We start from the raw sequence: 13633 nt of genomic DNA, 5'->3' as shown, positions 1-13633 counted from the left end.
TGTAGTTTTTGGGCAATGCAGAACAAGAATGGGAATTGTCGGAAATTTTTGTTTCACAAACGCTGAAAGTGTAAAGAAATGATGGAAGTGCAGAGCAACCTCATGGAAGAAGAGAAGAATCGTGCAAGTTGCAAGTGGCAAAAGTGGGGAATGAATAGATGGACAGTTGGCATAAAGATTTAAAGACCTTTGTTTTTTTAAAGTTAGCTGAAGTTGTGAACCGTGTAACTGATATTGTGGATAAAGTGGCAATAGTTGTATAAAGCTTTAGAATGTTTAGATAGGAGGTATTTAAGTGATGTGTATAGGAGAAAGTAAGGCTAACCATGGGACTCTATTTTGAAATGATGTAAAAACTCTTATATTAATAAAATAAAATAAATATTACCAACCAAAAATATATATATAAGGGAAGATTCTTTATACTAATAATACCTTAGTAATTAATATGGGACCCGATAACTCTAGCCGCTTCACAAAATTATTCCCTCAACACATATAATGTTCATATGAATGTAGTGTATGTTTGCTTGTCACTTCACAACATGTGGTCCCCACAATGGTATGCCTCTCTGATCAATGATAAAGGGAGTGGTGGGGTCTTCACAATGTTTGGGCATATTATTTCTCCACTAATCGCTACTTCCAAATCAATCCTCCCATTTGGATTGATGTCACCGCAATATTCCTCGTTCTTGTTGTGTTTGTGGATGCCATGTGAAGGAATTTATTAAATATTTCTTTTCTTTGGTTCACATGCGAGTCCCACTTTCCTCCACTTGCCTTCTATTCTAGTTTTGGTTCAAATGCCAGTTACATCCATAATGAGGTGGAACCTACGACTATATCTGCCCACCAATAACCGGCGCTGACGTGGGTTTACCTATCCCTCATTTAGCTCTGTGATGTCATGCCCCCCTCCTTGGTGCTAGTTAGTGCGGTTTTTATATCCCCCTTCAATACCTGTGACATTTCATTATAATGTATGCCCCTTCCTATGGTCACGAGTCGTGTCTCCTAGACCCACGATGATGTATTTAAGGATATTATTAAAATTGAAATATGAACATTTATTCAAAGTTAATATGTATTATTATTATTCTCTTTTGTATCATGACATATAGGTAATAAATCAATATGATATATTTTATGCATTCCTATTGTGTCAATGCAAATGGTCAATATATAGAAATGATTAATGAGGTACAATAGTTTATTGATAACGAATTGAATACATATATTTGTATTAAAATAATATTTATATTTACATTAGTCATATGTCATTATGGGGTTATGACAAATATTCACCATCATTTAACAAGTAGATACTACGGCCATCAACTAGATCAGATCCATACTTCATGTAACATTTTATTTCATCATACCCAACGTCATCAAGCAAACAACATCTATCTGGCTGAATTGTAGGTGCATGTACATCATCGTGACAATCAAATAACTTTACAACTGAATATGTAATGTTGTTTGGAAAACTACTTAATTCATTAGAACACTTGACTTGTTCATCCACCATTAAACATATGTTCATGTTTTTTTACGCCAAGATTGCGATCCATATTTTCTAACTCATTTACACTCTTCGTTTTCATTCTAGAATCATTAACTACTTCTACATGAGAAACTTCAGCATGGGCATCATCCCTTTCTTTATGAGGCAGAAAAGAATTGATACAATTACAAATCATAGCATTAGAATAATTTTCAGATCCCATACTATGCATATCTGAAACTTCTATCACATTAATTTCTTTTGAAGCAGCCTAATTTAAAACAGCTTCCAATTCTTTTGATGATGATGATATACCATACTCATCTGCTACACATGATTTTGGCTCAATCTTATGTGACTTATCTTCTTAATCTGATGCGACATCCAGATCCTTTAAAAACACTTTCTCTTTCCCATACAATGAATTTGAGAACTCATAAAAGCTACTTTCAAATACAATTTGGCAAGAGAACATGTAATCTTCTTCTAAAATGGATCCATGTTCACTTTCACGGATCCAACAACATGAAAGATTTCAGCACCAAGAAGATCATGGCCAAGAAAATCAAGATTTCCAAAAACAAGTGCAATGAGAACATTTCAAAATGAAAGATGGAGAAAAATTGAGAAGATGAAGCAATTTGGGATTATGCCAACACAATTAAGAGCTTGATAATGTTGAGTATCAAAAGATATTCTCTCATCACCAAAGAATTGATCAAGTGCAATTTTCTTATTAGCCCACAGGGCGGTGCCTTCATGTAATTGGATGGTAGTGTGGCAACCCTATTCAGGGTTTTTAATAGATCAATCTTGGTCCTTGATCTTGAATCAATCTTAGCCCTTCAATGTAATTGAACAACCATATAAGGCCAAGGCCTTCTCATTTGTAACTCAATAGGTTAGAGGTAGAGCAACAGAGGAGATTTGTTGAAATTGTTCTCATAATGCTATCAAAGTAATTGGCAATTCATTGTTTGTCTTCATGTTGGATTACTTGTGTTGCTTTGAAGTATTGCATGGTTTCTTCAATTCCTCCCCTAGAGTAGATTAGAAGCAGTGTTTAGTTGAATGGAAGTGAGTTAGGATGAATCTCTGGTGAGCTCACTTAGACCAAACCACTAGCTGGTTGTTGAATGTAAGTTTTCCTTGTGTGGTCAAATGGCACTATATGAACTTAACTTTGATTATTGCTTGCACATTAATATGCATCAATGGATGGTGTTAATGGAATGGTGGCAGTTTGAACATCTTACATTTCCCTTAGGAGATTGCACGAGCTTGGTTGATGTCGATGGCTAAACTAAGTCTATTAGAGTCACAAAGACATCCACAATTTCTTGCATTCTAGGAATAGATTAGACTCTCTAAACCCTTTGCCTCGCAGTTTTGTTGGTTGGAAGAAGTTAAAGTCAAACTAAAGTCCTTTGAATGAACAGCTTAAGTCTCTTTATGATAACCAACATATCACATCATAAAGCTGAGTGAAAGTCCACAATAAGATGGAACCTTGACATGTCTCATTTGATCACACAATTCAAACACACTGTTTAGCATATGAGCATCCTTATTCAAGAGAGAGTTGGACATTTGGTGTTTCATCCTAGAATACTAAGTATTCAATTCTGCACGTTTTAGTGGAGCATAACTCACATCAATACTAGGGGGGGAGCCAAAAAGTAGTCTATTAAGCTCAGCAAGCTCCTTGCAGCCTGGCTGAAGAGGCAAATCTCTCCTGTCATAATGCAATGGTGTGGCAGAAAGAGGCAGCAAGGCTGGAGGATGGTTGGCAAGTTGCAAAGAGACATAAGACAACTAAAAAGAAGCCTTTGACATACTACGTTTTGAGTGAACAGAAAATCTTAATGTTTTGACCTGTTAATAGGTCTCAACACTTAGGTGCTTTGTTTCATGGGGAGGTGGTTCCCTTTCTGTAGCCACCCCTGGTTCGGGCTAGGCAAATACCTGATTATTAATAAAATACAAAATTTTGCACCATTCAAAAATATATATAAAGCATACGAATATAATAATATGTAATATAAAAACTTATTCATATAAAATATAATATAATGCAAGACAAAAATCTACAGTTTATAAATATAGTATATGAAATATAAAATATATAAATATAACATATGAAATATAAAAATTATTAGTATAAATATCAGACCAACAGACAAATCTCAGAGAACTGTCCAAACAATATCAGACAACTGTCAGACAATAAAGTTATTTTTTACATCTGTATTAGCTTCTCTGGAACAAAATGCCAACCATTTGATTTTCAAATGCTTAGCTTATTTACTATGTAATAATTAGGCCTTTTATACTTACAAGTAAGCCAAACCCAAGGAGAACCGGGACTTGGCTAGAACCGGACCGGGGTCAAGGGAAGAGACCTAGTAACACAGGATTAATCTGCATATACTACACACAGAACACAATTGCATCATATGTGCTAAGAGTCTATTTTGCACATTAGATCGCCATAGAAGCGCACACGGAATTAATGCACAGAATTTAGCTACGTAGTTTAAATCTACTTGTTGTGCAGTGCAAGTTTACAAGCCATTACATTGTCCTCCCAAAATGATAACAGTTTATCTCAATAAACCCAAATTCCCCTTTCATTTTTGGTATTTGATTCCATTCTATGGAAGCACACCTAGACTAAGTTTGCTTATTTATTGCAATCGGACACACAATTCACTTGAAAGCTGTGTAATTTAGGAGTTTCATCCTGCTTGTTTGCAATTAATCAGAAACAAAATAATAACAAATTGTCTTCATATTGTGTGAACATAATAACATTAAATCTGGGCCAGATCAAAATAATAGCATTACAGATAATAAAAAGAAATTAATACCAAAAGTGGATTGATGGCAACCCATTCATCTTTTGGAAGCCAGGACTCCAAAACCTTTCTTGTCTCCTCTGGTGTGCCTGTGTTCTAATAGAATAAAAATAAATATGAGCAAAATCATCATCCATTCAAGGCAATGCCTAATATAAAGTTGTTGAGAAATACTAACAAAGGATTCTTTGAGCAAAGTTGATTAAAACAATTACAGAAAACAAGTTCATGCTACTACCTGCTTTGTGTCTGACAATGAAACCCAGCCAAGTCTATTACATATGCGATGAACATGAGTGTCTACACAAATTCCTTGGACATCCTCCCATCCGACATTCATTACCTTCCTAGTCAAAATGTACTGTCAACTAACTTATTTCTGGATATTATACTTTTTCAGTAAAATAATACTTTTCAATAGCCAGGAAAAAAAATCAGATCAAGATTTCCCTACCAAGTGGGCCATCTTAGGACCTATCCCAGGAAGGGAAAGTAATTCTTTCAAGGTTTTTGGAATGTCTCCATTGTATTTCTCTTGGCACAGAATGGCAATGTTCTTCAAGTATCCAGCTTTTCGACTATAGAATCCAACCTGTCAAACTCAAAAAACAATACAATCTATGCTTTGTTTATGTCCACTAAAAGATGTGTACCTTGGCAGCAGTGTGCATATACATGCCTATGTGCACTCATTCATATCCACTGAAGTTTCATGCCTAGAAACATTTGTATAATGAATATAATTCCAATCTACAGATCCAAAATTATTGTTAGTCTTAAAATCTTGTAAACATAAAGAGGGCTTCTGCATCTCATAGCCATCATACAATGTACATGATGCAGACAAAACTTCATAACAGTTTGAGTGGAATATTAAAAAATATGCAGAGCTCCAACTTACTGTTCTGCCCTATAATGACCCATGTGAAACATATTTAGTGTTTTGCCTTTATTTTCCTTTTAAACAAGTGATCTCAGGATGAAATTCTTTTCATCATAAAAGTACACTGCATTAAAAACACTGAATATGTTACTAAGCACTTACTGGATAGATAATGTCCTTTATATCTGCTTCATTTGTATTAGCAATCCCCTCAATGGACAAAATCCCTTTTTGACTTAACCTTTGCACTGCTCCTGTTAACATATTTCATATTTGAAGTCTACCTCATAAATGCCAAAATATTAAATTTAATATAAGTATTCTAGCACAAAAGAATATTTTATACAAGGAATATCTCCAACTCTCTTAATAGAAAGACACTAAATCCAAATTGAAAGAAATAAGCCCTCGCACCCAAACATACCATGAGTTACTTCATCCTTAGTCTGGCTTGACAGAAGTGCTGAGACTAAAATTGCAAATCTCCGATCCTGTAAGTTGATGCAATATATATTCAGACATAGTTCCTCCTTCAGCTTCTAACAACGCTGTAGTTAAGATAGCTTTGCTTCTGGATTCAACTGTGTAAAAAAATTTTACATCAATGTTTCAGATCACACTCCATGATCCATCATCAAGATGAGGGCTGTAGAATGATGGATTATGGATCACAGAGTGTAGTCTGAAATACTAATGCAAATATATTTTACAAAGATTCAGAAGTGAACAAATTAAAACATTATAAACTGTGGATGTTTAATCACTCTAAGCACTTTAGTTCATGGTTCTGAGATTTCCGGAAGAAGACATTTGTCTAAACATGTTTAGGTAGCTTTTTGAATATTTATAGGCCCTGTCATTTTGAGCTGCAAATTTTCAACACATCATCAATGATGAGATTTAATCATGGAGGTACCTGTAAACTAATTAGGTTTGAAATATCAGATTTTGATTTTTCTTTTCAAGATGCCACCTCCAAGAGGTTTTCCTACAAAATTTATCAAATAAACTGCATTCAATAAGATTTTTAACAAAACTAATTGGAATGGCATAGTCACCTATTCATTTTCCAATGAACACCCCTCCACCCATCTGTCCCCCCATTAATGGTCAAGTGAAATATTTGTGGATATCCTTGAGAAGAGAAACATAAAACAAAGCTTTTTCACTCCTAAAATCCCTGAAAATAAACTTAACCAAAGACATTCTTAATAGGCTCCAAAGCGAAGGGGATCCGATCACCAAACTCTTTTCTCTTGCAGATGTTCATATATAGGTCAAACTAGTTCTATTAAACATAAGCAAACAGAACAAATAATTGTTGAAAAAAAATTAACCTATAACTTAATCATAACTAGAAATGGTTACTAACAATTTTAACCAAAACCTAAACTATCCATCCTAAAAATTCTAAATGGTAATAAAATCTACTCCCAATGCTTATTTTACACCAAATCTGACCTTTCTTGGAAGATTCTTGTCCTTTACCCATTTTCTTTAACAGGTTAATTCAAGTTTAGCTCTCACAGCTCTCAATATATTGAGAAGCCAAGCCCTGTATATATTCTGCAAGCTATCACATATCCATTTAAACAACTGCCATAGTTGTTAGTACAGCAATACATATTCCAACCATTTGGTATTGTAGGTAGGAGGACAAAGCACAGAAAATGTCTACGGAGATTTAGAAGATAATAATAGTAAAATCTACTCCCAATGCTTATTTTACACCAAATCTGACCTTTCTTGCAAGATTCTTATCCTTTACCCATTTTCTTTAATAGCTTAATTCAAGTCTAGCTCTAACAGCTCTCAATACAAGCTATCGCATATCCATTTAAACAACTGCCAGAGTTGTTCGTACAGCAATACATAATAGTAAAATCTACTCCCAATGCTTATTTTACACCAAATCTGACCTTTCTTGCAACATTCTTATCCTTTACCCATTTTCTTTAACAGGCTAATTCAAGTTTAGCTCTCACAGCTCTCAATATATTGAGAAGCCAAGCTCTGTATATATTCTACAAGCTATCACATATCCATTTAAACAACTGCCATAGTTGTTAGTACAGCAATACATATTCCAGCCATTTGGTATTGTAGGTAGGGAGGACAAAGCACAAAAAATGCCTATAGAGATTTAGAAGATGATCTTCTTTTTTTTTGAGATTTCTTGCAAGAAATGCATCTACTATTAGGTCTTAAAAATAAGAATTGCATCAGCATAACATTGAATAACATTGACCGTTAATTGGTCAAGAGATTATCAGAAATCAGAAAGGAATAAACTGAATGCTACTAATCCACAATAAATTTAACATTGACTGATAATTGTATTTTATGACTGATTGCAAAATTACAATAATTAAAAAGAAAATGGCATGAACTGGTTTCATTAACAATAGGAACTTGATTGATATTCTACTTTGATGTTCAATTGCATTAAGTCCAACTCCAACCCTATGTGGTTTCCCAACAGCTTCTCAAATCCACTACAAATGAGCAGAATTATTTATTTGCTTCCTGCTACATTAATTGCAGACCCTCAAATGATTAATGTAGCACTCCAGACCCAAATCACAGGCTGGAAACTTGATGAAAGGTCTCAGATTTCTGATCACAGGCCTCAGTTTCTTGAACGCAGGGGCCTCTAATCCACTCCCAGCCTTCTAGAAAGATGTGACACTGCCCAAACAGGAATAGGCAGCCAATGAGGACATCAAAAGCTGCCCAAGAAGAGAAACGGCAGCCTCCCAATTACTCACAATTTCCCCTAATTCAAATGCAGATGGGAATCAATCGACAGCAGCTAAATAATTCCCTCCAGTATTGGCGATTTCCTCCACATAGATAAACTTCTCAGATCAGCGGCAATTTGAACCACAGTTGCAAAAGCGATTCTCAGAACTCAAACCCTTAACAACAAAAACAAATAATATTCAATTAGATGATCCATTCTAAAAATGAGAATCATATTTATAATCTTATTTGCACAATCTAGCTTCAACGTTACACCTTTCACTGAAAAGCCTTTTTGCTTTATACTTAGGCACAATATATAATTTATTAATTTTCTTTTGGCTCCCCAAAACAACCTTTTCAACCATATCATAATATTTAGACATGCGAGGCCATTGTTTCTTGTGCCCAAGCTTTAAAACTTTTCAACCCGGTTCCAACGAGCTTTGACACTAAGGTGGCCAACATACAATACCAGCAAAAATAGCAACCTCAACATAGCTAGTTGAATAACAATAATAATTTGTGTAAGGAAACTTGGCAACAAAGAATATAACCGTTTCCACATAACCCATAATAGATCTGAAATAAACATGAACTAAAATCCACATGCAAGAGAATAGACAACATACCCACAAAATGTGACACAAGATATACCCTGGGAAACCCTCATTGAGAGCCTCATTGAGGGAAAAAACCCAGCCTCCAAAAGCATCCATCACCATGTATTATTCAGCAAAAATACCATTGCCATACAACTATGGAAGCCTTCATGGCCATAGCCACAACCGAGCAAACTATGTGAACAAGCATGAATCCACACATCCCATGCCATGCTTTCAACCTTCACAAATGCTCCCTTGGCTAACCTGTCAAGCCTTGTCCCACTCGACTCTTGCCTTTTGTCTTCTCCTTGTCACTCTTTCTCTCTCATATGCCCAAGTCTATTGTGCCACAACGCTGTATCAGAATCTACAGCAGCTATTTGTTCTCCCTGCTCAACTACAGCAATTGTTCCTGAACATTCATTTTTCTCTGAAACAATCAAAGTAGAAGGAACAATATGACCTATACAAAGATATAAGGTGCCTACTTTCACACCTTTTGCTACTACAAGGGAACCTTTTGAAACCTTCCAATTTTTATCATTAAAAGTAACTACACAACCCTCATCACCGAGTTGCCCTGCTGAAATTAAATTCCTACTTAGTTTTGGAACTATGTCAGAGGCTGAATGGGATCTTTTGGACAGAAAGGCACTTGGAAGCATTCGGTTATGCTTGGCACCATCGGTGGCATTTAATATTACAAAAGCAAAGACGACAGAAGATTTGATGAAAACCCTAGCGACATTGTATGAAAAGCCCTCCGCTTCAAATAAGGTATTTCTCATGAAGCGTTTATTTAATATGAAAATGGCAGAAGGTGGATCTGTTGCAGATCATTTAAATGAGTTTAATACTATTACTAGTCAATTATCTTCTGTGGGTATCAATTTTGATGAAGAAATTAGGGCTCTCTTGATTTTGTGTTCTTTGCCTGAAAGCTGGAATGGCTTGGTAATGGCGGTGAGTAATTCTGTTCCTGGATCTAGTACCGAGGAGATTTGAACCCATGACCAAGCCAAAACCAGGCTCTGATACCAATTGTAGGGCCCATTTGCCGTTGCACCAAAAGCCATGACTGTTAGTGAACATAGAACACCACATAATTAACCACCTATGGGCAGGGCAGCGCGTCGCATCACCCAACAATTTGTCCATCTTGCGAAATTGACTAAAGAAGCATCAGAATCAAAATATGACAACATAGAAGTGATCCTGATGAAGAAAAACAATGAATGAACCTAACGGGGTGACCTACTAAAAATAGATGCTCCCTCCAAGATTCTTGTAACACAAACCAGAAGCCAGAAACAAAGACTAAGAGCATCACTCAACTCCTCTTACTCAACTAAGCTCATCAGAACTGTTATTCTGCATTTTGTCACCACAAAATGTAAGTAACAATACGAAACTTTTTCAACTTAGTTTCACATTTCTCTGAGTTGGTTCATTATTTAATTAAATAACATTGATCAACCAATTGACTCCAATTGTTATAATGGATCCTTTTACTGAAGGCTTTTGTCAAGTCCTTTTAGTTTTTCTGTTTGTTAAGCCTATGCTTGATTTTTGAAGCCTTCAACGCCCCTTTTCTTGTTTTTTAGTGTGTGTTTGTTAGTTTTTGTTATTTTGGCTTTGCACACTTTCAGTTTTCCCTTTGATTCAATCTATCTTAGGGTTTAATCGAAGTTAGCAATCAAAAAATATGATCATTTTAGTGCCCAAAATGGACTCTCCAGGTGCAACTAAATGATTTTAAAAATCATGTTATATTTTAATGTTCACATTCACTTTTTGAAAAATATAACTTAACATCACTTTATGTTACATTTTTAAGTTACTTTATCATTTCAATTTATCACTTAAAGTAACTGTAGTGCACTTTATGTTATATTTTTAAGTTGAGTTGCTTTTTTAATTTGTCACTTAAGTGAATATTAACTATATAGTTTGGTTTATTTTTGGAGCAACTTTTTTTCTTTAAACATATAAGTTAAATATTACTTTTGAAATGATATTTGTTTATAATATGTTAATTCTATTATACAAACGTTATTTTTGAACCATTTAAGTGATATTTCTTCAAAAATCAATTAGACAAGTGCTTAATTGCTCACTTAAGTTGTTCATTTACATGTCTTTTAACCCGTTTACATGAAAATGTGTAACTGCCTCTAGAAACTGCAATTTTGAACTAAAAGGGCATTTTTAATCACTTAAACATGTAAATGCATGTATTTTGACATATGCAAAGACTCTCCAAGAATGCAATTTACATCTTGGAGTCTTTTTAAAATATACGATGACCTCTAGAGTGTGCAATTTTGCACTATGAGCATATTTGAGCAAGTTTTTAAAATATGTAATGCACTTCCAAGAGTGCAATTTGCACATGGAAGCCAAATACAAGTTTTTAAATATGCAAATGCACTCCTAGAGTGTGATTTGCATAGGAAGTCAAGTTACATGTAATTTAAAATGTGCAATGCCTCCTTTAGACTGCGATTTGGCTTTGAAACCCATGCAAATGTATTCTAAGAGCCCAATTTTGCCTCCAAGTGCAAAACATCCATGCTTTGAGTCTCCAAGGGCACATTTTGGCTAAAAATCTTCACATTTGTTTGATTCATGGCATAAAATCTCTCAAACTAGGGTCATTTTTACCTCTTCATGCATTCTTTTGTCTTAGATGTTGAAATCATTGCAAAAAATGCTTCATTTCATGGTGTTTAGAGACCATGTTTTTGTGCAAAACGTCTAGATTTGGGGCATTTTTTGTCACAATTTTGCTCAAGGAGGAATCTTTTTGGGATTTCAATCCATGCCTTTGCTGTTGGTTAACACATTTTTTCCTTTTAATGCCAAGACCGGCTCATGCACTTGCATATTGAGATCACGTTTTTATCAAAAAACGTCCAAGAACATGGTGTTTGTCAAAAACATCTTGAATATTGGTGATTAAGAAGCACGTATTTTATCATGTCCCCTTTTTAGTGACATGTCATTTTTAGTGAATTTGCCTATCATGGACTCTTGTAGGCAGATGATTTTGGTGAGAGAGTCATTCTGATGATTATTTGGGAATTAGATGGTCTATTTTACTCTTGGAGAGATGGGGTTTATTATATTTTTATTTTATGTGTTATGCGAGACCAAAATATTACAATTTTGAGTTGAGTTGCACTTTTTATTTTATAAAGTTACTTTTTATATAAAAGTGCATTATAAAAGAATTTCATAAGAATATTTTATGGATACTTCTAGAAGTTCTTAGTGGCTTTCTTAGGAAAGTGAATAAATAGAGTGCTTGGCCTTTCATTTGGACATCCTATGACTTGAGTTTACAATACTTCTCTCTTTGAGCATTTGTGGCGCCATCTTGGTCTGCAGATTGTCATTTGATCATTGGAAACAGAGTCTCCTAAGGATTTTCATAACTAAGGAGGTGAAATATCCTTTGAAGGGTTGCACTTTGGAAGTGGTGTTCAGCTACTTCAAGTTGAGCTTATTTGAACATTTCCAGCAGGGTTCAATTTTCAGCCTAGACATACATTTTTGCTCAAATCTCACTGTTGGTTGGGAGTTTGATTTTTATTTTCTGGGAGAATTTTCCTTGGTGCCTGGTGATTATTTCCATAACATTTTCGGCACCTTTCAGCCCAACATTTATTTTTGCTAGGTGTCGTACCAGTTCGTACATGTATGGTTGTACCTGCAGGCCGTACAATCAGCAAGTTTGAGGGCAGGTTGGAGTTGCATTTTCATCATTTCATCTTCGGCATTCAATCTCTAGCATTTGCTCAATCAAGGTTCTTTCATTTCAGTTTTGTAGTTGCAAGAAATTCTCAGTTGCATTCAACCAGTGAGGGTTAGTTTGTAATGTGTCATGTTGTAATACTTTGAGTTGAAAATCGCATATCATATGTCAAAGCATTTGGTTATCATTGAATAAATATATTGGCACTATTTTACATCAGCTATTTGAGTAGATTTGTTGCACAACAATTCCCTTTATTCAGCATTTTACTTTCAGCAGTGTATTTAGTTTGCATACCAAGTGTTTGACGAAATTTCACAGTTAACTATTAGTGGTTATTAGTGGCCTATTGGCAAGGGCCATTACAATGGTATCAGAGCAGTATTCTTGCCATCAGGTTGGGTAAAGAATCTTTATGCATTCTTCAGCTTTTGGGTATCACAAGTATTATACACGCAGGAGAGCAACACCTAAAGATGAGCAGGAATTCAGAGATATACTTAATATGGGTGAAAGACAGTCACAGAGTCCACCTAGAGTCCCCAGGACTGATGAGGATGAGGCTAGAAACTTCTTTCGGGCTATGGCTACTGGACAGCAGGAGATAGTTCAGTCTATATGTGCATTGACTACTATGATGGAAAGAGTTGCTTAGCCGAGAAATCAGGAACAGGTTAGGGGGACACCAGAGCAGGATAACAGGAGTGTAGCAAGTTCACAGGGTGCTCCTAGGCACAGGTCATGGACTGCAAACAGACCTACACATCCTACATTCCTTAGAGAAGCGACCCAAGAGGCAGTAGTGGACGATATGCCAAAGGACTTTCAGAATTATCTTCGGGCTGCAGATGCAGAATGGTAGGCACTACCTCCACATGTTCGTGAGTTGCTAAATTTTAATCGCTACCTAAGTCAAAGAAGAGAGCACATGAGGAGTAGCAAGCAGAACTGGAGGCCTAGAGGAGTTCAGGACAGTGAGTTGCAGCGAGCTGCTAGCAAGCTCACCTTACCATCTTTCGACGGTAGTGGACAGATGACAGCACAAGCCTGGATCCATAAATTAGATACATTCCTAGCATTGAGGCCTATGTCAGAGACGGATGCTATCAGGTATGCCACTTTGCATTTAGAGGGTGCAGCACATGATTAGTGGTCACATGGTATGGTCACATTGCAGCATACTCAGGTGACATCCTATCAAGATTTTGTGGATAGATTGGTAGAGCACTTTGATAAGAAAGACCCGGAGATCTTCTTCCATGATCTTGCATAGCTGAG

The 13633-nt window shown here is 35.7% G+C and overlaps 1 protein-coding gene across 4 annotated transcripts in view; it reads right to left on the bottom strand.

Moving 5' to 3' along the window:
- LOC149562339 (endonuclease III homolog 1, chloroplastic-like) overlaps window positions 1-13633 on the bottom strand; it is a 178499-nt gene that overhangs the window by 12856 nt on the left and 152010 nt on the right. For 2 of the 4 annotated variants that reach the window (XR_016363918.1, XR_016363919.1), the window contains exons 8-12: window positions 5676-5742; window positions 5414-5505; window positions 4823-4960; window positions 4607-4715; window positions 4381-4464 (exon numbers count right to left, since the gene is read on the bottom strand). Coding sequence is in view for 2 of the 4 variants with exons in the window: in XM_089825863.1 (XP_089681989.1) it covers window positions 4381-4464; window positions 4607-4711; window positions 4823-4960; window positions 5414-5505; window positions 5676-5742 (486 nt within the window). In the remaining 2 variants the exon portion in view is untranslated. The remainder of the gene's footprint in view (window positions 1-4380; window positions 4465-4606; window positions 4716-4822; window positions 4961-5413; window positions 5506-5675; window positions 5743-13633) is intronic. The other 2 variants (XM_089825863.1, XM_089825864.1) reach the window with 1 other exon arrangement.

Source organism: Cupressus sempervirens, chromosome 4 (genome assembly GCF_028749045.1).
Source record: "Cupressus sempervirens isolate cs-2001-9-10 chromosome 4, ASM2874904v1, whole genome shotgun sequence".
Taxonomy (NCBI): domain Eukaryota; kingdom Viridiplantae; phylum Streptophyta; class Pinopsida; order Cupressales; family Cupressaceae; genus Cupressus; species Cupressus sempervirens.
Note: the sequence above shows the minus strand (reverse complement) of the source record. Positions and strands in the feature narration are given on the sequence as shown.